Source organism: Dryobates pubescens, chromosome 7, assembly GCF_014839835.1.
Source record: "Dryobates pubescens isolate bDryPub1 chromosome 7, bDryPub1.pri, whole genome shotgun sequence".
NCBI lineage: Eukaryota > Metazoa > Chordata > Aves > Piciformes > Picidae > Dryobates > Dryobates pubescens.
The window spans coordinates 38,805,426-38,832,435 of NC_071618.1; the positions used below are offsets into that span (position 1 = coordinate 38,805,426).

Below are 27,010 nucleotides of genomic sequence, written 5' to 3' on the forward strand. Positions count from 1 at the left end.
ATATTACAAATTATCTCCTATCATTATCATATTCCATAAAATATATAACACACACATACACATACTGCTGAGACAACCTCAAACCTCTACAGTTCTAATTGTTCCAGAGTAGAATAGAATAGAATAGAATGGAATAGAATAGACCACATTGGAAAAGACCTTCAAGATCATTGAGTCCAACCTATCATCCAATACCATCTAATAAGATAAACCATGGCACCAAGCATCCCATCAAGTCTCCTGAACACCTCCAGTGATGGTGACTCCACCACCTCCCTGGGCAGCACATTCCAATGGCCAATCACTCTTTCTATGAAGAACTTCTTCCTAACTTGCAGCTTAAACCTCCTGTGGCACAGCTTGAGACTGTGTCCCCTTGTTCTAGTGCTGGTTACCTGGGAGAAGAGACCAAACCCCACCTGCCTACAACCTCCCTTCAGGGAGTTGTAGACAGCAAGAAGGTCTCCCCTGAGCCTCCTCTTCTCCAGGCTAAGCAGCCCCAGCTCCCTCAGCCTCTCCTCATAGGCCTTGTGCTCCAAAACCTTCCCCAGCTTTGTTGCCCTTCTCTGTACATCTTCCAGCAACCCAACATCTTTCCTAATCTGAGGAGCTCAGAACTGGACACAGGACTCAAGGTGTGGCCTAACCAGTGCAGCGAACAGGGGCAGAATGACCTCCCTGCTCCTGCTGGCCACACTGTTCCTGATGCAGGCCAGGATGCCACTGGCCCTCTTGTCCGCCTGGGCACTCTGCTGGCTCATGTTCAGCCTACTATCAACCAGCACCCCAGGTCTCTTTCTGCCTGGCCACCCTCCAGCCACTCTGACCCCAGCCTGTAGCATTGCATGGGGTTGCTGTGGCCAATGCGTAGAAGAACCCAGCGCTTAGATGTGTCTCTAGGAACATCTCCAAATGCTTGTTTGTCAGTTCTAACTTCTACAAGGCTTCACCCATCTGTGACCCTTCACTTTCAAGCCAGGCCCAACTCCATCACTTTCTACTTCTCGCCCACCACCTCACACTCTCCCGCAAAACAAAGCCCTCAGATCTGCTCGCTGCAGAGATGCAAATTCTTTTAGGCAGAAACACGAATTTGATATTTAGTACAGCAGCAAGCAGAAGAGTTGCTTGAGCCTTCAGCCCTTGTGGTGTTTTTTGGTTTGTTGGTTCCTTTTTTTTTTTTTTTGGATAGCATAGATTTTTATGCCTCTTTTCTGGTCTAATTTGATGCATTTCTTTAGCACCTATTCTCTAAGCCTCAAGCTTTTTTGTGTGTGCGTGTGAGATCATTCCACACATTTATTACAGCACTTAAAAAGTTACAATAAATTATTTAACTTTTCAGAACAGAATTCTGCAGACTTTGGGGCCATGGTTTGGGTGGGTTTTTTCCTGGGAATCATACATGAAATATCTGCTGGTGTCTGAGTTACAGGCTCAAAACCCGCAGACACTGGGTGGCATGTTACCGTTGTGCACATCTTTTCAAAGCAAATTAAATGAGTGAATGCACCAGATGGTTGAACTTGAAAAGGCAAACAGGTAATTCCCCCCCAAAACTGGGGGGAACATCATCATAGGCTGTGGCTGTAGGAGTAAACTAAGCAGAGCCAGGGTAGGGAACACTTTATTCAGCGTTATAGATGTAGCCATAGAGACTGCAGTGGTTTCCAGATCACTTCCTCGTCTTGCTGTGGTGCACAATAACAGGTGCAGGAGAGACGGGTGACATTTGGGGACTGACTGGCTACCTCTTAAAGACAGGCTCTGGGCTACACTGCAGATGCGTCCTTCAGCCACAGGATACAGCTCTGCTCCTCTCCACTCCACTCCACCAGCTCCAGTTGAGGTCATGTCACCCAGGGCAAGCATTGTGCCTCCTCAGCTAGACCCCTTCAGTGAAGCGTACGTGAAGAATGAGCAAATGCCGCGCATGAAAGATGGGCGGCGAGTATCGGAACGTTTTGAGCTCTGGAGGTCGAAGTCCTGTGGAGGTCAATGAATGGCAGATTCAGACAAAAAGATAAAACCTGAAGGGAAAAGTCTTCCCGTGGCTGTGTAAAGCAGCCTGATCTAATCCTGAGCAGCACTCCAAATTCATGGAATGCAGCAAACGCAGCAGTAGAAAAGTTTAAAGGAAAAATCCTGGTGAAACGCTCGAGATCACCTAAATGATTTAGGAGCCAGATTTACACTAGCCTCTAAGCTTCTGAAAAGTTTGCTCTCAACTCCATATGAATACCTAAAGCCTTTCCAAATCTCTTGAAATGGGATTTGTTTGCTCCCTGTCCTCCTCTTGGCAGTTGTGTGCCATTTTCTTGCCTTGCTCTGCCTAGAGCTGGCTGCATGTCAGGTAGCAACATGCTGGAGGTCATCAAAGCTTAAAATTAGTCCTTCTGAGAAACCCAGCATGTTTAAGGTGGAGACAGAGAGGGAGGTTTAACTCTGAGCCCCACCTGTAGATGGGAAAGGGAGATGATTGCAAAATCAGGATGAAGGAAAGCAGCCTGATCAAACTCACCACTGATTCTCCTACCACTTTCAGTCCTGGGGAGCTCCTTGCCATGCATATAACTGCAGGCCAGGCAGATTCCCAGCCCTTGGAGGCAGCAGGCTGAGAGAGGATGTTCGCCTGCTCTCTGAGAGTGAATAGTGTTTCTGCCCTGGCAGGCAGCCAAAGGCGGCAGCCGCTTGTGTCTGGGCTCTTCCACTGCTCTCACAGCCTCTTCAACAGAAGTGACATGAGGCACACTCTAGCTCACAGCCTGCTGCTGCTCAGGAGGCTGGGAGAAGAAGAGAGACTTAGTCCTTCACAGCTGGGGGGCTCTGACTTTGCAAGCTGAGGCATGATTAAGATGGAGGACGAGGGGGAAAAGGGGGGAGAAGAAGAGGCAAGATGGAGAATGGAACTCAAGGCTCAAGGATGAGATCCTGCCTCTCCATCGCATTTTGCTCCCACGTCACTGTTCAGCATAATCCTTCAGGAAACAACCAGGAACAGACAAGAGCACACACCTGCAAAGCCCTCCCCAGCCCAGGAATCAGAAGTTGTGGTGCTGTGCCCAAGCTCACTAACTTCACTGTGACAGCTCAAGCATGGCATCGTGCTAATGCAACCTGTCTGTTTCCAGGACCTCAACGAGGATCACTTCGAATATCCCTTCATGTTCTGTGGATGTATCGGGGGTGGGGGACAAGAAATCATGTGTGGAGTAAGACTGAAAATACAGTGAGAGCAGAAAAACAGGGAGGATATTTTTATTGGTATAGTAACAGTATATAGGCATGTATGTCACTACCCTTGTGCTTACGTAAGGATATGATCTTATTAGGAAGGACTTGAGAACCTGGAGAAAAGAGGCAGAACCCAAGGAATTAAATGGCCATACTTGTTTACTGTGGCACTGGCTGGGTGACACCAGCTGGCCAGAGGCAGCAGAAGGGCATTCAGGAAGGGACCTTGCACACCAAACAGCAGGGAAGCTGCCTCTGAGAGAAATCAGTGGAGCCCATCACAATCGCTTCACATAAGTATTCACAGGGGACTGTACATCTTCCTGGTAGCTGAAAGGTGGATTTCTTCTGCCCATTCATCATTCGTAAGAGGCTAAAAGCCCAAACAGTCCTTCAAGGAGGAGAGTGTGAATGAGGCCCAGGAGGAAACAAGGAGCTGCTGGAGGAAAGCCAAATATACCAGCCTGGACACCTTCAAAGTGGTGTGAAAGACATCACTGATAGGTGTATGGCAGCAACAACAGAAGGGGAGCACCAATTCACAGTAGCCAGGGAGAGAAGCTGTGCAGCTCCTCTCTTCAACATCCCAGCAATCTGACCAAACCCCAAGCTATGGAAAGGGCAGGCACTACTTCTAAAGGTGTATGAATAACTACTCTTTTACCTGCACCCCCTAAAACCAAATGCACTGAGGCAGAATAGCCAGAAAAGGCTCCTAATAGTCCTCCTGGTGGGCAAACAGCAGGACTTTGTTGTCATCTGTCCAACACACCCGGAGTCTGTGGTGCATTTGTGTTTACAACACTGCTATGAGGCACAGAATTGCTCCGTGGACATGAGGAGCTGAGTATGAGAGAGCCTCAAGCCCTCATCCAGGCTACAATATGTCCAACTCCCATGGCATTCAATGGCAATTGGGTACCTAAATATCCCAGACTTTGGTAAGGTTGAGCCTCATTAGCTTGCTCCAGATGAGAGAGCTAAGAACTGCACCTGGGCACCTGCCTTGTGGTTTAACAGCTAAAAAGCTTCATCTATATCTTCTGACAAGGTAGAAGGTAAAGAGAGATCAAAAAGGAGGGTGAGGAGATGAGGAGAGGGGCATGAAGGAGTGAGATTATGTGGGACCACAAGCTGTGTTGTAGGATAGGAAGGAGAAAGTCACATCTAGCCACCTTTCAGGCAACACAGGCTAGGGAGCACCCCAGAAAAAGCTGCAGTAGACCCCCACCGAGGGCCACATGGGGGACCTTTAGGAATGCACTGCTCCAGGGGTATCTCCGGGCAGCTAGCACAAGGCCCGTGCTGTGTGGGGAATGCGAAGAACTGGTCTTTTGTTTCACGCCCCTTTGTTTTAACCTCTTGAATCAAAGACCCCAGCTGCTACTCCAGTAGAGGCTAGAAATTAATCCAATTAAAAAATCAATTCCCTGTGGAATCAAAACTGCTTGCTAGTTTGGGGGCTATGGGCATGAGATTTCTTTTTGCTGCAAAACAAACTCTCTCTTCTAGCCCATATTTCACAGAGTGCAGATACAGACAGGGAAGCAAATATAACAAACAAATGATCAGGATGATTTATAACCCTGGTACCAGCCCACAGCTCACAGGAAGGATCGCAGCCTCTGTCTTCAATAGTCTGCATGGCCAGAGACAGAAGCACAATGCCGTGTGCTACCCTCCAACACAAACAGTCACAGGGCAACAAAACCCTTAGCCGCTTCGTTCCACTCTTTTGTTTTCCATGGTTTTTGGTCAGCCTAGTCTTGTGGAGCTTGACAGGTTAACCCACACTTCCTTGGTTGCAGCAGAAATGATTAAACAGGGGAGATTGTTTAGGCCAGAAGGAAGCAGAAGGAACTCCTTTGTTTTTGCAGATCACTCCAAGGCAGCCTAGCCTGCTGGGATGCCCAAGAAGAAAGAGACAGTGGCTGAGCACAGAAACAGGTCAAGAGGGAAGGAGTTCATGCCATCCTTCTCCAGGTTCAGAAACAAGGGGGACATGTAGCATCCCAACATCAATGGCCAGAGAGAAGTTGGCTAGACCCTGTGGGTATGCAGGTGATCAGAACCAGACAGAGACTATGCCCAGATAGCTTGGCCTCTCTTGCAAGGCTCAGCAAAACCCCAGAAATAACTTACGATACAAAGGGATGCCACCCTATCAACCCAGTGGCGTGCAGTCACACATATATGTTGAGTGGAACTGGGGCCAAAGAGAGAGGAGTACTTTCAACAGCCATGGCTTGATACCCCCAAGATCTCCTGGGAAAGAGGAAGCACATACAACAGCCACTTCTTAAAGCCTGGCTGGCTACCACTGCCCCATGCATGCATTAATCTGCACATCCTCCCTCAAGATACACATGATCTTGAGGTACAGGGCTGGATTTCTATGGGAGTCTTAATTTCTCTTACAGACCCAAAAAGTAACATTAACAACAGAGATCACTCAAGACAATCCCAGACACCTGCTGAGAGGGAAGAAAGTCTTCCCCTGTTGCAGTAGGGATTCACACCCTGGTACACAGGCTATGCTATAGATGATGGTGAAAAGGGAGAGAGCAGTAACTGTCTGTGCCCAGCTGGAGGAGTAAAGGGAAGTAGAGATCCTGGGGTTTTGTAAGGTAATGTCTGGGGAGAGGAGAAAGGCACCCACAAACTGTTTCTAAGAGCTGGATCAGTCAGGTGGAAAAGTGAATGTAAAGCTAAAAAAAAAAGGCAACCTGGATTGATTTGCTGCTTATCATTGACTTGGTTGCTGCTGGCATCAAGCTGGTGGTCTAGGAGCGCTTTCATTCCTTGGGAGTAAAACATTGTTCAGGTATTCAGGTTCACAGGGGTGTGTGGGGGAGTCTTTCTTTTCCCTTTGCCTGACACCCACCTCTCAGAACAGCTTCGATTTCTCTGTGTGAGAGATACGGGAAGGAGCTTGGCAGCAGAGATCAGACCTCCGGACACCGTAAAGCACCTCCTTCTTAGCAGGCTCTGAGTCTCCTCAAAGACACTAAATGCAAGAGAGTTGGTAAATTATTAAAACAACCTTGCAACAGCTCTGGAGAAACCACCAGTGCCTCAGACTCAAAGGAAAGGCTGTGGTGTGAGAATCCCCATTAGTAACAATACGCACAGTTTGCAAGAACATATGTCCCTCCGTGGAGCAATCAACCAATCTGGGCTGTTTAACCACAATATTTCAAAGAAGTGCTTTTAATGCAGCTGAGCCGTATGTTTATTTTTGAGCTGTAAAACGGGATCCTTCCACTAGCCTTTCAGAGCATTTCTGTAATGGACTCTATCCAAAATATTGGGGAGAAGGCTTCGCTCCAGCAGAGCGACCGGTATGTTGGGGTTTGGTGGGCTTTTTTAAACCAAAGTCACAGCCATGTAAAAAGAATAGTGCAGGCAGAAAGTGCATTTGCCCTCTGGACCAAAAAAAAAAGCCCACAGCAACAACAAGGCAAGAGGAGCAAGGCTCCACTAGGACGCTCTTAAGAAGGGGAGTGGGTGGATGGGAAAGGGGATGGATGCAGGGACTTGAGCACCCATTGAAAACACAGCCCTTTGCTCCCCTGTGTGGGAGGTGAACGCAGGTCTTGGTTTATCGACTGTTTGATTTTATTTCTTTTTTTTTTTATTATTAAAAAAAAATAATAATCAGAGGTGCTCTGGCATAGCCATGCCTTTGGGGGCCGGAGAGGGGGCGTGGGGAGGGGGGACGAAGGGTAAAGGTCTAGTCTCCTTCCCTGCTCGATCTAATCCTAATTAAAAATAAATTACATGCTGTATGGAACTTGAAATGGCAGCGATAATCCTGTTACACACGAGGGGCCGCCCCGCTGCCCGCTGCCCGCTGCCCGCCGTAGGCTCCGTTCCCAGGCGCGCAGCCCGCCCCCCGGACCCCAGAGCCGGCCCGCTCGGGCCCCCAGACCGGCACGGCACAGACCGCCTACTCTCTACCCCGCCAGAGAGCAGACCGCGGAGCTCCCGTGGCGGAGAGGAGCGGTGCTCGGCGAACGATTTTTGCATGGAAACCAGGCGTTTGGAGAGCTTTTGTTGGCGGCTAAGCGGGCCCCCTCCTCCCCGGGACCGCAGTCGGCGCTGAGGTGCCATTTAAATCCCATTTCCATAAGCCGGGCTGCGGGCAGCCCGCCGCACCCCGCTCGCGTGTCGACCCGCGCAACGCTCCGCGCAGCCATCCGCGCAACGCCCTCCGCACCGAACCGCGTAGCGACCCTCGCAGCCCCGGAGTACCCCTGCTGAGACGGATGTCTCCGCACGGAGCCGGGAATCGTTCCACCCTGGGATGCTCCATTGCCTGCTTCGTGTGCACAGCGCAGGGCAGGGCAGGGCTTTTATCCGAGATTTCCAAAGGAAACCGGAGTGAGGGGATGGGGGGCGATGGGGTGGCGACATCTTCCAATTCACTGTGACACCCACGCCCCCCCGCCCCCCCCCCTTCATCCTTTAAAATGTCTTTAAAGTTCTTAGGTTCCTTGACACACAGAAAGAGGGCAGGATGGGGAAGGGAAGGGAAGGGAAGGGAAGGGAAGGGAAGGAAGGGAAGGGAAGGGAAGGGAAGGGAAGGGAAGGGAAGGGAAGGGAAGGGAAGGGAAGGGAAGGGAAGGGAAGGGAAGGGAAGGGAAGGGAAGGGAAGGGAAGGGAAGGGAAGGGAAGGGAAGGGAAGGGAAGGGAAGGGAAGGGAAGGGAAGGGAAGGGAAGGGAAGGGAAGGGAAGGGAAGGGAAGGGAAGGGAAGGGAAGGGAAGGGAAGGGAAGGGAAGGGAAGGAAGGGAAGGGAAGGGAAGGGAAGGGAAGGGAAGGGAAGGGAAGGGAAGGGAAGGGAAGGGAAGGGAAGGGAAGGGAAGGGAAGGGAAGGGAAGGGATCCCAGAAAGCCAGATGCTCCTCAAGCCCCTCAATTTGCCTCCCTGCCAGGGATGGTGGCTGCCCTCCCCATGGCGGCACAGGCATGGCAGGGTTGAGAAGCTGAGCCGGGCTCCATGCAGTGCCTTGGTGCCTTGCGGGGCAGATGGTTTCGTTCCCCCCAGTTCGTGCCAGGTTTCAGCCTCATGCTGTTATTTTGTTCTTCTGGAACGAGACTGGTGTTGCTTCCCAGAGAGGCCCTATTAGGACAAAAAGAAAATCCCGTGAATAGGCGTAACAGGGCACCAGGAGGGATAGGTCTTAAATGTATTTTAATATGAGCGGGGCATTGTGTGTAATTCAGCGCTCATCATCGTTTAGTCAAAGAGTTATGGCAGTGATTGGGAATGAATAGGGGGACATAATGGATACATGTGGCGTTTGCTCATTATATTCAACTTAGTCCAACTCCTCTGTGGAAACTGTTCAACTTTCTCTCCCTTTAGCCTGTCATAGTGAAATAATACAGACATTGGTTCCTCGAATGGGATAGCCTGCCATGCTATTATATTTCTACAGCTAACGAGGGCTTCATAAGCCTTTGATACAGCCTGATCTTTGAAACCTTTCCAAATCTCCTCAAGCTTATGCTAAATCCTATTTAGAACTTTTTTTTTTGGCTTTCTTTTTTTTTTTTTCTCTCCTCGCCTGCTAGTGCCCCAGGCTTAAGAAACCCGGGCGGTGACATGCATACTAAAGCATGCGGGGACACCTCCTGAAAGGCGACTTACAGCGCTGATCACAGGCTCTCACGCGAGGAACACACCACTCCGGCCGCGCAGCTGAATGCCGCCAGCACCCCCCGACCCCTCCCCGCGCCCCGCTAATCCGCCGCTGCCACCCTACGCATCCCCCAGCGCGGTACGCCGCGACAAGCCGCGACGTGCCACGACACGCCGCGACATGCCGCGACGCCACATGCCACGACACGGCATGCCGCGAAACGGCACCTGCGCGACCTGTGGCACAATTAACAAACCCCGCCGCGCATGTTACTCCACGCTCCCCCGCGCCCGCTCCGCCGCACCTCCGGAGAGAGAGAAAGGAAGGGAGATGGTGGGGAGAACATAAAGAGGCGGGGGGGGGGGAGAGAGAGAGAGAGAGAGAAAGGGGGGGAATGACTAAAGCCAGAAGAAAAAGGGGGGGGGGGGGGGGGAGAAGGGAAGAAGAAAAAAAAAAAAAAAAAAACAAGAAAAAGGAAAAATCCCAAACTCGGGAGAGTTAAAGAAAACAAAGGCGATCGCCCCGCGCCCCCGCTCCCGCCGGCTGCCGGAGCCGCCCCGGTTCAGGGACCGCCGGGGGGCCGACCGCTGCCAGCACCCCGCCGCCTCCCATTGGCTCCGCCGCCTGCTCATTTGCATAGCGCCGTCTATGAAAGGCTGTGCGGAGGCGCGGAGGGGTGCAGACGGTGGTGGAGGGTGAGGGGAGTCGTGCCGCGAGTGCGGTGCAGCCAGCCTCCGGCACTCCGCAGCACCCCGGACCGCACCGTCGGGCTGAGCCCCGCACAAGTGCCATGAACCCCCTGCAGCTGCTGGCTGCCGCCTGCCTGCTGGCCCTGTCCCGCTGCAAGACGGTGAGGTACCGCACCGACGAGGAGGGAGCGCCAGGCACAGTGATCGGTACACTGGCCGACGAGATGCCTGTGAAAGCGCCGGGGGAGATGAGCTTCCGCCTGATGCGACAGTTCAGCAACAGCTCGCTGGTACGGGTGCGGGAGGAGGACGGGCAGCTGAGCATCGGTGATGCAGGACTGGACAGGGAAAGGCTATGCGGGCAGGCCCCCCAGTGCGTCCTGGCCTTCGACGTGGTGAGCTGCTGGAGGGAGCGCTACCGGCTGGTGCACGTGGAGCTGGAGGTGCGTGACATCAACGACAATGCCCCACGCTTCCCCCGTGCCCAGATGACACTGGAGGTGTCAGAGAGTGCTGCACCCGGTACCCGCCTTCCACTGGAGGTGGCCGTGGATGAAGATGTGGGCTCTAACTCCATCCAGAGCTTCCAGGTCTCCCTCAATAGTCACTTTGGTGTGGAGGCACAGACACGGGCAGATGGGGCACGTTGTGCTGACCTGGTGCTGCTCCAGGAGCTGGACCGTGAGCGCCAGCCCTCCTACACACTGGAGCTGGTGGCCAAGGATGGAGGCAGCCCGGCACGCTCAGGCACAGCCACCGTGCATGTCCATGTCCTCGACGCCAATGACAACAGCCCTGCCTTTGCCCAGAGCTCAATCACAGTGGAGCTGCCTGAGGATGCACCACCTGGCTCCCTGCTGCTTGACCTGGATGCTGCTGATCCTGATGAGGGCCCCAACGGTGAGGTGGTCTACACTTTTGGCAGCCAGGTGCCCCCTGAGGCAAGGCGGCTCTTCCGCCTTGACCCACGCTCAGGCCGCCTCACGCTGGAGGCAGCCGTGGACTACGAGCGCACCCGCACCTATGAGCTGGACGTGCGTGCCCAGGACCGTGGTGCCAGTCCACGCACCGCCACCTGCACCGTCATTGTGCGCCTCACCGATGTCAACGACAACGCACCACGTATCAGCATCAGTGCCCTCCGTGGAGCCGCCAGTGCTGCCGGCGTGGCCTACGTCAGTGAAGCAGCAGCCAGCGAGAGCTTCGTGGCCCTTGTCAGCGCCTCAGACCGTGACTCAGGTGCCAACGGGCAGGTGCGCTGCAGCCTCCGAGGCCACGACCACTTTGCCCTGCAGCGTGCCTATGAGGACAGCTACATGATTGTTACGACAGCAGCGCTGGACCGTGAGCGCATCCCTGAGTACAACCTCACCGTGGTGGCTGAGGACCTGGGCTCACCACCCTTCAAGACCGTCCGCCAGTACACGGTGCGGGTGAGCGATGAGAATGACAACGCACCGCTCTTTGCAAAACCTCTCTATGAGGTGGCTGTGCCAGAGAACAATCCCCCAGGTGCCTACATCACCACTGTAATAGCCCGTGACCCCGACCTTGGCCACAACGGTAAGGTCACCTATCGGCTCCTGGAGACACAGGTCATGGGGGCTCCCATCTCCACCTATGTCTCGGTGGACCCTGCTACCGGGGCCATCTATGCGCTCAGGACGTTCAACTATGAGATCCTCAAGCAGCTGGACCTGAGGATCCAGGCCACCGATGGTGGCTCCCCACAGCTCTCCAGCAGCACCCTTGTTAAAGTGAGGATGGTGGACCAGAATGACAACCCTCCTGTCATCATTCACCCAGTGCTCACCAATGGGACAGTGGAAATTGGTGTATCCAGTAAGACCTCCCGTGACTCCCTCGTGGCACAGATCAAAGCTCGAGATGCAGATGATGGGGCCAATGCTGAACTCACCTTTGCCTTCCTGGAAGAGCCCCAGCAGGACATTTTCACCATAAACCCAAGTACTGGGGACATTGTGCTGAGGGGTGACCTCTCCGAAGAGCTGGGACAACTGTTCAAGGTCATCCTCACCGTAACAGACAATGGCAGACCCCCACTTGCCACAACTGCCACGATCAACTTCTTGGTGACTGCCACTGCTCCTTCCAGTATCCAGGAGATAGCCAAGCCCAGCTCCTGGGAAGGAAAGGCTTTGCAGTGGGACATCCCTCTGATTGTGATCATTGTCCTGGCGGGCAGCTGCACCCTCCTTCTTGTGGCTATAATCACTATTGCCACCACCTGCAACAGGCGCAAGAAGGGGAATGAGATCAAAAAGAACACTTCCTTGAAGGACCAGATAGACATCTCTCACCTGGAGAAGGGCTGTCAGGAGGAGGGCAGCCAGAGAGGGAATGTGTTTGAGGTACGAACCTTTCCCAGCAAAACCTCTTTTACCAGCCCAGACCCTTCTCCAGCTGCTGAAGAGATCTCCACTGCTGAGAGCAGCAGCGACAGCGCTTGCCTCTATGAGGGTCAGAAGAAGCTCAGAGGACCAAACGGGGAGGTAAGATTCTGCCATGGGGAAGGGGGTCAGCAGGAGGGAGGGGTCTTGGAGGATGTGAATTGCAAAGCTGTAGTTCTGATGTTGATTCGCCTCTCACTACTTCCCTCTCTCACCTCTCTTTTGATCCCCTCCACCCCAGCAGGGTTTTGCCGCTGCTCCAAGCTACAGCAAGGAGCCTGCTCCCCCCGTGGCCATTTGGAAGGGGCACTCATTCAACACCATCTCCGGCCGAGAGGCAGAGAAGTTCAGTGGCAAGGACAGTGGGAAAGGTGACAGCGATTTTAATGACAGCGACTCGGATATCAGCGGAGATGCCTTGAAGAAAGACCTCATCACACACATGCAGAATGGTAAGGGCTCATCTCAGCCCCAGCTCCCAGCTGACCCCTCTAGACAGAGTGACAGGGAGGTGGGGAGGTGGACCCGTTCTTGGAGTACAGTGGTGAGGCAGGCTAGTTACAAGGGGAAACCTGATGCTGTGTTGCTTTAACCGCCCATCTCTTCGCACCAGGCTGCCAGACACTGGCTCCTCTCCACACTGGGCACAGAGTACATACTAGCAGATCTTGGGAATGCTGTAGGATTGGGGTTTTTTCCTTCCCAAAAAGCTTCCCTTTGGGTTAGGATAATGAGGAATATCCGTTGCAAAATGGCTTAACTTTCCCAAGCATGTTTTTTTTTATTGTGCTGTAGATCATCACCTCCCAACTGCTGCTGTCAGTACATTGAATCACCCCATGACTGATAACCCTGAGGATTATGAATGATGTGGATTTATTCCTGCAGTAATGACATGTTTCTCCTCCTTTCTCTCTCTCACTGTTCAGGTCTCTGGGCGTGCACAGCTGAGTGCAAGATCCTGGGCCACTCAGACCGCTGCTGGAGCCCCTCCTGTGGCCGAGCCAACCCTCACCCCTCTCCCCATCCTTCAGCACCCCTTTCCACCTTCTGCAAGAGCACGTCCTTGCCCAGGGATCCCCTTCGCAGGGACAACTTTTATCAAGCCCAGCTGCCCAAAACAGTTGGGCTTCAGAGCGTCTATGAGAAAGTGCTGCACAGGGACTTTGACCGGACGATCACGCTCCTCTCCCCGCCACGCCCTGCACGGCTCCCTGACCTTCAGGAGATTGGGGTGCCTCTCTATCCAGCCCCCTCGACTAGATACCTGGGCCCCCAGACTGACACGGCTGAGAAAGTGTAGCCCAGCACGCTCCCCACCCAATTACACACACCCCTGCGCGCACACGACTAGGTCACTCCTGAGAGCCTTTAAGTTATTGACCAGACCCCATGCCGACCGTGTAAATATGCAAGATGTGCCTTAAAAATGAAGCTGTTGGGAAGGATTTCCAATCACATCAGTACTGTTTGATATTTGCAAACAAAACAACAGAAAGATTTGTTTGTAGTTAATGTAATTTTTATGAAATGTGCAGTATTTAATTCCTTTTCCTTTTTCTCTTTTCCCCCTCTTTTCCCCCTCTTTTCCCCCTCTTTTCCCCCTCTTTTCCCCCTCTTTTCCCCCTCTTTTCCCCCTCTTTTCCCCCTCTTTTCCCCCTCTTTTCCCCCCCTTTTCCCCCCCTTTTCCCCCCCTTTTCCCCCCCTTTTTCCCCCCCTTTTTCCCCCCCTTTTTCCCCCCCTTTTCCCCCCCTTTTCCCCCCCTTTTCCCCCCCCTTTTTCCCCCCCCTTTTCCCCCCCTTTTCCCCCCCTTTTCCCCCCTTCTTTTCCTTCCCTTTTCCCCCCCTTCTTTTCCTTCCCTTTTCCCCCCCTTCTTTTCCTTCCCTTTTCCCCCTCTTCTTTTCCTTTTTCTTTTCCCCCTCTTCTTTTCCTTTTTCTTTTCCCCCTCTTCTTTTCCTTTTTCTTTTCCCCCTCTTCTTTTCCTTTTTCTTTTCCCCCTCTTCTTTTCCTTTTTCTTTTCCCCCTCTTCTTTTCCTTTTTCTTTTCCCCCTCTTCTTTTCCTTTTTCTTTTCCCTTCTCTTCTTTTCCTTTTTCTTTTCCCTTCTCTTCTTTTCCTTTTCCTTTTCCCTTCTCTTCTTTTCCTTTTCCTTTTCCCTTCTCTTCTTTTCCTTTTCCTTTTCCCTTCTCTTCTTTTCCTTTTCCTTTTCCCTTCTCTTCTTTTCCTTTTTCTTTTCCCTTCTCTTCTTTTCCTTTTTCTTTTCCCTTCTCTTCTTTTCCTTTTTCTTTTCCCTTCTCTTCTTTTCCTTTTTCTTTTCCCTTCTCTTCTTTTCCTTTTTCTTTTCCCTCATGTTTTCTACATAGAGGCTGAGTTTCCTTTCTTTGCTTTTGGTTCACTCACAGCCTGCCATTTTTTTTTTGGTAGCATTTTTAACCTGTACATTGTGTAATGTAATGTTTGTACATAATGAAAATTGGTTATATTTTTATATAATAAAAGCTAAAATAACGGGAAATCTTGCCAAAGGAACTGTCTGAAAGACACAATAATAATAATAATTAATAATGATATCCTGAATATTTAGAACCTTGTAAGGGAAATTCCTCTTCCACGGTGTAACAATAACCTAAGCAACCCAGTGTACTGAGAAGTTTGCCTTGCCAAATGTGACTTGTATTTCTTGAGTCTGTGGTCAGCTTAAAGTTAAATGTTATTTAATTGCCTTTGGTTCCTGTAATCTGTGTCACTGATAAACACTAATAAAGGTTTTGTGATGTGGTAGAGGGATCTGTTCATGGATTTCATTCTTCAGCGTACAGGGGTCTTTACAGGTCAATGAAAGTTTTTTGTGCAGAGAAATGCAGTGGGGAGGAGCATGAATGATGCTGTTCCTGGTCTTGTCCATGCCTAATCTCTGGCAGTACCTCACTGAAACTTAAGCTCTAGAGATTGTAATGATGGGTTGCAGAGTGGGAGGGAGGGCTGTGTGACAGAGCTGGCCTCTGCTTTTCACTGTTTGGCCTGAGCACTTCCAGCTTGATCCTTCACTGCTGGGAAATGGTGTGGTTTTAGTGAAGCAATGAGCTACGTCCAGAGAAGGGCAACGAGGCTGGTGAGAGACCTTGGGCACAAGCCCCATGAGGAGAGGCTGAGGGAGCTGGGATTGTTTAGCCTGGAGAAGAGAGGGCTCAGGGGAGACCTTGCTCCCTACAACTGCCTGAAGGCAGTTGGTCTCTTCTCTCTAGCTACCAGCACCAGAACAAGAGGACACAGTCTCAAGCTGCACCAGGGGAAGTTTAGGCTGGAGGTGAGGAGAAAGTTCTTCACTGAGAGAGTTGTTAGCCATTGGAATGTGCTGCCCAGGGAGGTGGTGGAGTCACCATCCCTGGAGGTGTTCAAGAAGGGATTGGATGTGGCACTTGGTGCCATGGTTTAGCAGTCATGAGGTGTTGGGTGACAGGTTGGACTTGAAGATCTGTGAGGTCTCTTCCAGCCTTGGTGATTCTGTGATTCTGAGAGAAGTGTTCATGCTGTGCAGGTATTTTTGCATCAGCAGCCACTTGAGCACTTTGCTCCCTGGTCTGGCTGAGATTGAATCAAGCTGCATAGCTATGAGCTGATATGTTTATCTCTCATTGAGACAGCCTTGTTTAAGGGTTTGCATGTATGTGCATATACTTATGTATCAATAAAAATATTAGACTCATATTTGTGCACAAACCAGAAAGGTGTTGATTATGTTAAGCTTTTCTGTTACACATATTTTGTGTCCATCCAGAAATCACAATCCTGAAGAGAAAAAAATATCATAAAGAGCTTTGAAATTCCCTCTCCTCAAGGTTTCAAGCCAGAAGCAAATCCTTCTGCTGCAAGCAGGTACAGAAGAGCTTTTAATTACATAAACTGAAGCAGGAGTGTTTCTCCCTGTGTTCAGGGAAAAAAAAAAGATACAAAATGCTTATACCAGAGATAACAATCCTGTTGCACTCTTAATATTAAACTGAACTTTTCCAAAGGGAAGAGCTGCTCCTCACTCAGAACAGATAATTTCATGTTTCATACAGATCAATGATCCAGAAATTCATACATGGCACAAAGCTTTTGGTTTTCATCGTGAATTCTTCACTATATGCCTAATTAGTGTGGTACATATATAGAGATATATATGATTCATCACAAGGAAAATATAAAGCCTCTCAAGGCCCTTTTAGACTTCACATCTCAAAATGTAAGTAGAAAGATGTGTCCTACCTGCATGTTCTTAACCAACAGAAATTCCCTTTCTCCCCCACCTCCCAGCTTTCTCAAGCCCAAGTAGTGGCAGAACCTCACCAAGTTTTTACACACACAAGGTCTGAGTTTTAAGAGGGGCTTCATAAAAGCCACTGTGCAAAGATTTGTGGTGACCAGAGAGCTTCAGAGGCTGTACTTGAAGGGAATTGAAATCAGGCTGATGCAAGACTCAGCTGGAAAGCAACATCTGTGATACAGCTTTTTATGGTCGAGAAAATAGGTGAGCATTTCATCTAAACCTGGTAGTAAAAATCATGATGCATCTAATGAACTACAAGGGTCGTCTTGGTTAAATTTAGAGCTGAAGCTGGGGCTGAAGTGGGGGTGGTACTGAGAAGGAAAGCTGGAAGCCTCCCTGCCGGCTAATAATCAGTGATGCAGAGCAGCAAGACTGCATGGGAAGTAATTAGTCACAACTCGGAACATGGGGAGATAAAAGTTCTCCATCAAAAATGTAAAGCAATCTGATGATCTGGTTCTACCTCACCTAGTTCAAAAGCCTGAGTTTACATACTGCAACACCTCCACAGCAGGCTCTCCTGGGGGGAGAGTGGTAGGAGATAATCGCAGACAAAGGGTGGGTCATCATGTTGGGTTGCTGCTGCCTGCAACAGAGTGCTTCGGGTAGCGGGGGAGGGGAGTGTGGTGTTAATGGGCCTCACTACCTAACCTGGAGTTCAGGCCACACCAACGTGATGCGATTTTGAAATGGGGGGGCAGGGGGGATGGGGAGAGGAAGGAGGGGAGCGGTGAATAAAGTCACCTGCTCCCGTTCCCTAAGCAGCCTTCAGCAGCGAGCAGTCTTGCTGGGATGAGGGGGCTGTCTGCTGTGGGGCTCTACGTGCTGCACATAAATTGTGAGATTCATCCAGTCAGCATTTACACCTGAGCCAGTCACTTTGCAGGGACTCTCTGATTGGTGGAAAGATGTGAACTTCTTCTGAGCACTTCTCATCTTGGCTTGGAAACAGGCAACAGGGACAGCTCGGGTACATCACTGAAGCTCTTGATCTCTCCTTTGCCTCTAAGGGCAAGGTGCAGCAGCCCAGACTCCTTTAGCTGTTAGATGCATAAAATTAGGTGAAGCAAGTCCCCAGGCTCCATCAGATAAAAGCACACACCATCCAAATAGCAGATGAGTGGAGAGGGGAGCCCGTGGCTTAGCTCCTGGGCAGGGCCCTTTGAATCAAACGTTTACTCCAGCGATGCTATTTCACTGTGTATGTCCCAGTTTTCTTCTTCTGGTTTTTTATTAACATAACTGAGATTTTGCTACCATGCTTCAGAATTTTACGTGGACTGATCAATAAAATTCCATTTTTTTTAACCAAGCATGATGTAGCATCAGCCCTATGTCATGTGGGGTGGATGAGACTGCGTGGTTACACAATCTCTCCATCACAGAGCACTGCCTTCTCCTCCCTGCCTTTCTCCAACTCAGGAGCAGAGGTGAGGAGGGGGTGTAGGGGAGACAACACTCTTTCACAGACCCAGCACTGATTCCATTACCCAAACTGGCTGCAACACCTGGAAATCACAGAAGCCCTAACATCAAACTTGAGCCTGCTCCTGCAGAAGTCTCTGTTAGTCCCCTGAGGAGGCTCAGGGCAGACTTCATTGCTCTCTACAACTACCTGAAAGGTGGTTGTAGCCAGGCTGGGGTTGGTCTTGTCTCTCTAGCAACCAGCACCAGAACAAGAGGACACAGTCTCAAGCTGCACCAGGGGAAGTTTAGGCTCGAGGTGAGGAGAAAGCTCTTCGTTGAGAGAGTCATTTGCCATTGGAATGTGCTGCCCAGGGAGGTGGTGGAGTCACCATCCCTGGAGGTGTTCAAGAGGAGATTGGATGTGGCACTTGGTGCCATGGTTTAATCATGAGGTCTGTGGTGACAGGTTGGACTCGATGATCTTTGAGGTCTCTTCAAACCTTGGTGATTCTGTGATACTGTGATACCTTCAATGGAGCAAAGCACCCTCAGCTCCCTTCACAGTCAGTGGAAGGAAATAGGATCTTTTAAGACACAAATCAACTCTTTCTGATCCAATGAGTAAAACAGCTCTGCTGTATTGCACTGAGAAGTTCCCCATCCCTTTCTACACATAGCCTCCAGTGGCAGTAGATGTTTGCACTATGGACATCCAATATCTAATGAAACAAACTTCACCTCATGAACCTTCAAACCTGCCAGATAGTTTACTGTTAGCAGTTGCCATGAGACCGTCTGACCTGACCATACTGAGAACAGGATAGGATAGGATAGGATAGGATAGGATAGGATAGGATAGGATAGGATAGGATAGAATATACTAGACTAGACTAGACCAGATTGGAAGAGACCTTCAAGATCATCGCGTCCAACCCATTATCCAACACCATCTAATCAACTAAACCATGGCACCAAGCACCCCATCAAGTCTCCTCCTAAACACCTCCAATGATGACGACTCATCCACCTCCCCAGGCAGCCCATTCCAATGGGCAACCACTCTCTCCATGAAGAATTTCTTCTTAACATCCAGTCTAAACCTCCCCTGGCACAGCTTGAGACTGTGTCCTCTTGTTCTGGTACTGGTTGCCTGGGAGAAGACACCAACCCCCAGCTGGCTACAACCTCCCTTCAGGTAGCTGTAGACAGCAAGAAGGTCTCCCCTGAGCCTCCTCCTCTCCAGGCTAAGCAACCCCAGCTCCCTCAGCCTCTCCTCACAGGGCTGTGCTCCAAACCCCTCCCCAGCTTTGTTGCCCTTCTCTGGACAGCAAGTCAACATCTTTCCTAAACTGAGGGGCCTAGAACTGGACACAGGACTCAAACAATGTGGAAAAATGAGGGAGCTGCAACCCAAGTAGGTTAGATGAATCTACCTAGTAGATCAGCAGACTCATATGCAAGCACTGATGTTGTAGCCAGGTGGGGGTTGGTCTCTTCTCCCAGGTGGTGGAGTCACCATCACTGGGGGTGTTTAGGAAGAGATTGGATGGGGCACTTGGTGCCATGGTTTAGTTGATTAGATAGTGTTGGGTGATAGGTTGGACACGATGATCTTGAAGGTCTCATCTAACCTGGTTAATTCTATCCTATCCTATCCTATCCTATCCTATCCTATCCTATCCTATCCTATCCTATCCTATCCTATCCTATCCTATTAATTTCTCTGGCAGCAAGGGAGAGCACCAAACCAGCACAAATATGGATATAGGTGATTCCCAGAGATTCTTCCAGGAATACCTGCACAACCATTAAGATGCAGCTGCAATACCCAGGACACACAGGAGGGATGCTACAGCAGCACAGCCACAAGATGCCTTGTCTCCTCAATGCTTCTGGGATTGTGGGCTTGCAAGTGCCACCCTGGAGACAATGTAGGGCAAATATCCAAATGTGTTTTAATTGTCAATGAATTAAATTGATTTAATTTTTCCAAAGCCAAGTCAGCTTGCCTGTGATGGTAATTGCTTAGTGAACTCTCTGTGTCTCTCCAGCCCATGAGCTTTTTCATCTGATTTTCTCCCCCTGTCCTGTTGAGGAGGGGGAGTGAGTGAGCAGCTAAGTGGAGGTCTGGCTGCTGACCAAGGTCAATCCACCACACACATCAAGGAAACAAGATCCTAGAGATGCCTTCTGTGGGGCTTTAGCCAAAAAAATGGTCTCATTTCCCTCTGACCTGCTCTTCTCTCCTGTGGTTTTTGAATGCCTTCAAGTGTGTTTTATGTTTAATGATGTGTGATGGAGTCAGACACCACTGTGAGGTGCCTAATTCTGGCTTCTACAGTGCATGCTCTAGATGCAAAGGACTCCTAGTAGAATGAGATAGCAGCATTTGTGTGACCTCTGGGACAAAGGCTTTATCCTGTGGTAGTGACATAAGCTAGACATGCTCAGAAAATGCTGCCTGGAGCAGTCCATGAAGGCAGAGAGACACTAGGGTGGGTTTTAGCCAAAGATTCAGACAGACATGTCTTTTGTGGCTGATGTGTAGGGGTCTACATGAATCATAAGCATCTACATTCCTATGTGTATGAGGGCTGGTCATGGGGGTCTAAAGGCCTCTCTGTTGCATCTCTAAAGCAGGCACTTCCATTCACTAAGCAAAATAGCTCTCTAGTCTCCTGTAACTGTGCCAGCTACCTCATCATTCTATGTGACAGCAGATCAAGCACCTTCCTTACACATGTTGTGGATATAGCAAGTTTCATTTTCCAGCAACTCCTTTGCCACCAGCATCCATGAAAGTCATCTGCCCATGGGCAGATGTACAAAAAGTACCAAACCCATGTAGATTTCTGCAGTTTTAGCTCTATCAGGGGGTCAGGCAGATGTTGAGTGCTGTCAGGGAGAGGACAAAGAAGGAGGCAGCCCCCAGGACCTGCAAAGAATGCAGGGTTGTGCTTTTGGGCAGCATCCAACAAGTAGATCAGCCTATTGGTAACATAAAACTTCTGAAGGCTTTGAAGCAATCTCAAGGTTGTCCAAGGAGGAGCATAATGCCTTTTGGATCATTAGAAGTCTTGGCATCACTAGTGATAATCCCCACTCACTCTTTAAATGTCACCTAAGCCCAAATTTAGGCTGAAGAAGGTGGGCTAGTGACTGGGGAGAAGTAAGTGTTGTAAGAAAAAGTAAGTGTTAGTTCCCACCATATGTGCCAAGGTGTTCAAGTCTTCCTTTAAGAGAATGCTTTGGAGAAGTTTTCTGGAGTTGTGTGTCTGCCTCCTTAAGCAGTGATAAGGATCCCTCCACTTGCCCTTCCTTCCTAATGGACACATAAAGCTGGTTTCACACTCATGCCCAAGATACCCATGGTAGTGGCATCTCTACACTCTCAGGACTCTCGTAGCCCGCCGCCCATCCAACATTAATCATACTGGGAGAGTTCACAGGGAGCCAGACACGGGCAGGGAGGGATGCAGGGATCAGGATGAGGACTGGCTTTGGTGGGTTCCCCTTGCACTGTGGTGCCTGGGGAGTGTTAAAATCCTGAGAGATGAGTTGAAAAGGGAGAGGTCTCTAGCACAAGCCCTATGAGGAGAGGCTGAGGGAGCCAGGGTTGTTTAGCCTGGAGAAGAGGAGGCTCAGGGGAGACCTACCAGCCCTGTAGAGGAGATAAAGAAGCAACTCTGTACAATGTTAGGGTTGAATGCCATTTGAGGGTACAGCTATTTTTGTGGTAACTCCATTTTTCAGACCTGAAGGCAGGTCTTTGTTCAAAGCCCTTCTTTGCCTGAACCTGCCCTGGGCAAATGTCCCAAAGGCCGGAGGTGGAGGCTGCCTCCTAACCATTCTCCCCTCCTACTTCAGCTCTCTACACAATGTCCACTTCCCAGCTACCTCTAGCCATGAAACAGTTGACTCACAGTTTACAGGTGCTTCTTAAATGAAGGCATCTGGTCTCAGCAATAAGGTTTTATGGTCACATTTGTCCTCTGGGTTATTTGGATGCCACAGGGTTTGGGCATTTCTATCCTGGCATGAGCACACAGGTGGCTACAAGACCTCCCAGTTGCCACCATGGCAAAACTACCTCTAGGGTTTCTTCTAGAACAAAAAGTGGGTATGTAGTGGGAACATCACATGCATCCACCACAGATAAATAAGCACCAACACCTTTGTATCTTCCTAGGGGCTTGGTGTTGCTGGCCCAACACTGAGTGCAAGAAATTGTATCTGTCCCTGCAGCTGTCTGCCAGGCAGCCCCTGTCCCACTTCCCAGCACAGCTCCTAGGACTCTTCACCTACCTGCCTGCTAGCTGTAGCCTTCTGTCAGGGTGATGAGTCCTGGGCTGGTTGCTCTGCAAACAGCTGTTGTAACACCAACCATGTTCTCCATCCCCTCAGGATGTGGCAGCTCATTGAAGAACTGCAGACAAGGCCCCTCTTTCCCCACAGGCTCATGCTCTGTGTAGAAATACTCCTTAAAAAGCAAAATGTCTCAGGGATAACCTGAATTTGCTTCTGACAGAAGAGGTGAGTTTTGCAGGACATCATCAAAGGCCATGAGTCACTCAGAGGGAAAGAGGAAGAAGAAGAAAGGGCATCAGCTTTCTCCTTTCACCTGGAAAACTCTTCTCCCTCTCACTCACAGTGAAAGGAAGATGAGAAGAGCAAGAAATTGGGGAATGTGGGGGACTGTGTGACAGGAGAGTGAGACCCACATGACATGGCACTAAGCTGTCTAGAGACTGCAAACATGCAGTAGTTTTGGAGGACAATCCCCAGTAAAATAGCAAAGTTTATTATGTACAGAGGATCCTCATCTTAATTCACCCTCTCCTCTCATGCAAAACATGTCCACTAGGTTTGGAAGTAATGCAAAAATCTTGACCTTTCAAAAATCCTGCAGCAGACACTGCAAGCAGGTTCAGTGGACAGCTAGCTAGAGAATAGGATGAAGAGACACCTTCACAGATGCTTTTACTTGCCAATTTGCTGCCACCTGAATCTCCACATATGGAACAACATGCATTTGGCATGTGAGAAAGCATACCATCCCTGGCTCTTTGCTGCAGCTCCTGGAAAATAATCCATTGCCTGGAGAAGAGGAGGCTCAGGGGAGACCTTATTGCTCTCTACAACTACCTGAAGGGAGGTTGTAGCCAGGAGGATGTTGCTCTCTTCTGCCAGGCAACCAGCACCAGAACAAGAGGACACAGTTTCAATCTGTGCCAGGGGAAGTTTAGGCTTGAGGTGAAGAGAAAGTTCCTCACAGAGAGAGTTGCTAGCCATTGGGATGTGCTGCCCAGGGAGGAGGTGGAGTCACCATCCCTGGAGGTGTTCAAAAAGGGATTGGACATGGCACTTGAAGCCATGGTTTAGTAGTCATGAGGTGTTGGGTGACAGGCTGGACTTGATGATCTCTGAGGTCTTTTCCAACCTTATTGATTCTATGATTCCTCCCTCCCAAGACTTTAATTTCACCACTGTACCAAGATGTTCCCCCTCTCCTCCTTAGGGGCCAGACCACTTCAGAAATGGGATTCAGCCAGGACTGGCAGCCAGCCTGCAATGACCTTTGCCTGTTAGAGTAATGCACAGTAAGAGACAACTGAAATACTTCCAAACACACAGCTTGGCAGGATGTTCATTAGAACAGAGAAACGCTACCTCCACTGCTTGCAGGACCACAGCTCAGAGCACTTTCTGAACACCCAGGAGGTAAAGGAACATGTTCAAGGCCATGCAACACATCTGTGAGAGAGCTGGGAGTACATCCAAGTGCCTTTTGTTTATGTAGCAGCGTACAACCTGGCATATGCAATGAATCCAGGACGAGACCAGATGGATGCACCAGAGACCAGTGGCACGAGAAGACAGAAGAAATTGTTTCCAATCACTCCACTTGGAAGGGTTTTAAAGAGTATCTTGCCTCCATCCATTCTCTTCCACACCAGCAGAGTGGCTGGAGAGTGGTCAGACTGGCTGGAGAGCAGCCAGGCAGAGAGGGACCTGGGGGTACTGATTGATGGTAGGCTGAACATGAGCCTGCAGTGTGCACAGGCAGCAAAGAGGGCCAATGGCATCCTGGCCTGTATCAGGAGCAGAGTGGCCAGCAGGAGCAGGGAGGTCATTCTGCCCCTGTACACTGCACTGGTTAGGCCACACCTTGAGTCCTGTGTCCAGTTCTGGGCCCCTCACTTTAGGAAAGATGTTGACTTGCTGGAAGGTGTCCAGAGAAGGGCAACAAAACTGGGGAGGGGTTTGGAGCACAAGCCCTATGAGGAAAGGCTGAGGGAGCTGGAGGTGCTTAGCCTAGAGAAGAGGACACTCAGGCGAGACCTTCTTGCTGTCTACAACTACCTGAAGGGAGGTTGTAGCCAGGTGGAGGTTGGTCTCTTCTCCCAGGCAACCAGCACCTGAACAGGAGGACACAGTCTCAAGCTGCACCAGGGGAGGTTTAGGCTGGATGTTAGGAAGAAATTCTTCATAGAGAGAGTGATTGGCCATTGGAATGTGCTGCCCAGGGAGGTGGTGGAGTCACCATCACTGGAGGTGTTCAGAAGGAGACTTGATAGGGTACTTGGTTGCATGGTTTAGTTGATTAGGTAGTGTTGGATGATAGGTTGGACACGATGATCTTGAAGGTCTCTTCCAACCTGATCTATTCTATTCTATTCTGTTCTATTCTATCCTATCCTATCCTATCCTATCCTATCCTATCCTATCCTATCCTATTCTATTCTATTCTACTCTATTCTATTCTACTCTATTCTATTCTACTACTATTCTATTCTACTCTATTCTATTCTATTCTACTCTATTCTATTCTACTCCTATTCTATTCTACTCTAATCTATTCTATTCTATTCTAGCAGCAAACCATCAGTGTCCAAAACACCTTTGTAAAGGTCCCCACAGTCCTTCACTCCCTTGTCAGATGGTAACAAAAAGGTTCAGACTGCTGCTTTCAGATTCATGGCTCCTTTGGGCTCTAGGGTGGCAGGAGTTCTGCTGTCTTTTACCCACCCCAACGTGACCTGGGTTCTCTTGGCAGTTATTTGTTTCTATTTACTTAACTGAGTAAACTGATTATCTATATAGCAACTTTAATCCGTTATCTGTGGCAAAAGAACTTCGCTGCAAACTTAATTAGCAAAGTTCTTTCCTGACCTAGCAATATCTGATTGCATCATAGAAGAGTTTAACTTTGAAATGGCAACACAGTTCATTAAAAATAACTAATAGCTGCAGGGTTTAGAGATGTAAATGTTAATTTTCTTAATGAGGGGGAAAAAAAAAAGGGGGGGGGGGGGGGGGGAAGTGGGCATGCAGACTGTACCTGTCTATATTCATTACACTGTGTCCACATGGGATGACTCACATTTGCAAAACTCAGGTTTAATTAACATGCTTATTTTCACAATGCTATTTCTCATTATAATAAATTAAATGTTTAAACAGCCAGTGCAAACATTTTGATCCGAGACAAAAACGCTTGCACAGTGCCAGTTTAAGCATTTAATTTATTATAATCCTTTCCATAACAAATGCCTTAGAAGTTGATTTCTCTCTTCCCCCCCCCCCCCCCTCTCCCCCCGTGAAAGGCTATTAGTATTATTTCCTCTGGTAATGTTTAATCCAAGACAATCAAAAATGTGAGGCGTGAACAAAATTGGACTGGAAGCAATGATGATAAATGAGATAGTGAGGGAATCTGCCTCCACCAGTAGCTGCGCCGGAGCCTGCAGCTGGTGCGGGCTCTGCAGCGGAGCCGCGCTGTCGTCAGGAGCTCGCACACGAATGAATCCAAGCGCATCGGCGCTCCCGGAGCTCCTTTGCTCCCTGGCAGCCTTTACGCGACCCCAGCCACCGCTCTGCGGCGGGCCCCGGGCGGGGGGATCTATCCGAAGGGCTCCTCCCAGCTGCGCTTTGCTTTCGTTTAAAGCTACCTGCAGACGTGTCCCGGCTGGGGAAGGGGGTGAACGCGGTTCCTGAACCGGGGCTAGAGCCCCGGGTAGTCGGGCTGCCGGAGTGACCCCTGCACCCCCGGGCCCGCCGCTAGATGGGGATGCGGGTCCGGCAGTGCCGGCGGAGATCAGGGCGGGGTCCCAAACCGGGGCTGGGGGAGCTACAGAGGGGTTTGAGTGAATGAAACCTTGACTGGTGGATGAAAAGCTGGATATGGGCCAGTAACGTGCCCTCGCAGCCCAGAAAGCCAACCATATTCTGGGCTGCAGCAAGAGAGACATGGCTAGCAGGTCAAGGGAGGGGACTCTCCTCTGCTGCACTCCAGTGAGACCACACCTGGAGTACTGTGTCCAGATTTGGAGTCCTCAGCACTTGAAGAACATAAACCTGTTTGAGTGGGTTCAGAGGAGGGCCAGAAAAATTATCAGAAGGCTGGAACACCTGTCCTGTGAAGAAAGGATGAGAAAGTTGAGGGGAGTTCAGCCTGTAAAGGCTCCAAAGAGGCTTTATTGCATCCTCTCGGTACTGAAAAGGGGACTATTAAGAAAGATGGGGACAGCCTTTTTAGCAGGACCTGGTGCAATGGGACAAGGTGTAATGGTTTTAAACTTGAAAAGGAGAGATTTAGACTGCCTATAAGGAAGACATTTTCTTCAATGAGAGTGGTGAAATAGATTCTATGATTCTGTTCTATGATTCTATGGTGAAATGGTGGAACATATTGCCCAGAGAGGCTGTAGAACCACCATCCCTGGAAATATTTAGAATAGAATAGAATAGAATAGAATAGAATAGAATAGAATAGAATAGAATAGAATAGAATAGAATAGACCAGGCTGGAAGAGACCTTCAAGATCATCTCATCCAACCCATCATCCAAAACCACCTAATTAACTAAACCATGCAACCAAGCACCCTATCAAGTCTCCCCCTGAACACCTCCAATGATGTGTTCAGGTCAGGTCAGGTCACACAGGACTCTGAGCACCTTGATCTAGTTGAAGATGCTCCTGCTCACTGCAGAGAGGTTGGACTAGGTGATGTTTAAAGGTCTCTTCCAAACTGAATCATTCCATGATTCTGTCACTGAGAAACATCAGAAATAAATGGAAGCTGCAGATCCAGGAGAATCCAGCATCCTCCACTGTGAAAGCAGAGAAGAAGTGGGTTATGCATGATGCCTTGAAAACGTTAGGAGTTCTTTGGTTAACATACCTCCATGCTTCCCTGAGGTTTCCAGCATGGGCACTGGTGCAGGATGGGAGGCTCAGCCATGGAACCAGCATATGCTTTATAGAAATTACACCGTGTTTCAGCTGCAAATTAAAAACCAATAAAAGCTC

The 27,010-nt window shown here is 49.8% G+C and overlaps 1 protein-coding gene across 2 annotated transcripts; it reads left to right on the plus strand.

Annotated features, from left to right (window-relative positions):
* Positions 1 to 9,573: 9,573 nt before the first annotated feature.
* PCDH8 (protocadherin 8) lies at positions 9,574 to 13,515 on the plus strand. Of its 2 annotated transcripts, none has more exons than XM_009910713.2 (3): positions 9,574 to 12,081; positions 12,221 to 12,431; positions 12,909 to 13,515. In XM_009910713.2, exons 1-3 carry the CDS (start codon positions 9,670 to 9,672, stop codon positions 13,280 to 13,282), a joined length of 2,997 nt encoding a protein of 998 aa, XP_009909015.2. In that variant the 5' UTR covers positions 9,574 to 9,669; the 3' UTR covers positions 13,283 to 13,515. The 2 variants fall into 2 exon arrangements, with proteins under 2 accessions (XP_009909015.2, XP_054019101.1); XM_054163126.1 differs by having other exon boundaries at positions 12,224 to 12,431.
* The last annotated feature ends 13,495 nt before the right edge of the window (positions 13,516 to 27,010 follow it).

Coding starts and splice junctions, on each gene's coding strand:
- PCDH8 (XM_009910713.2), top strand. CDS start 9,670: ATGAACCCCCTGCAGCTGCTGGCTGCCGCCTGCCTGCTGGCCCTGTCC. Junction 12,082..12,220: donor TCAGAGGACCAAACGGGGAG/GTAAGATTCTGC, acceptor CCTCCACCCCAG/CAGGGTTTTGCCGCTGCTCC. Junction 12,432..12,908: donor CATCACACACATGCAGAATG/GTAAGGGCTCAT, acceptor CTCACTGTTCAG/GTCTCTGGGCGTGCACAGCT.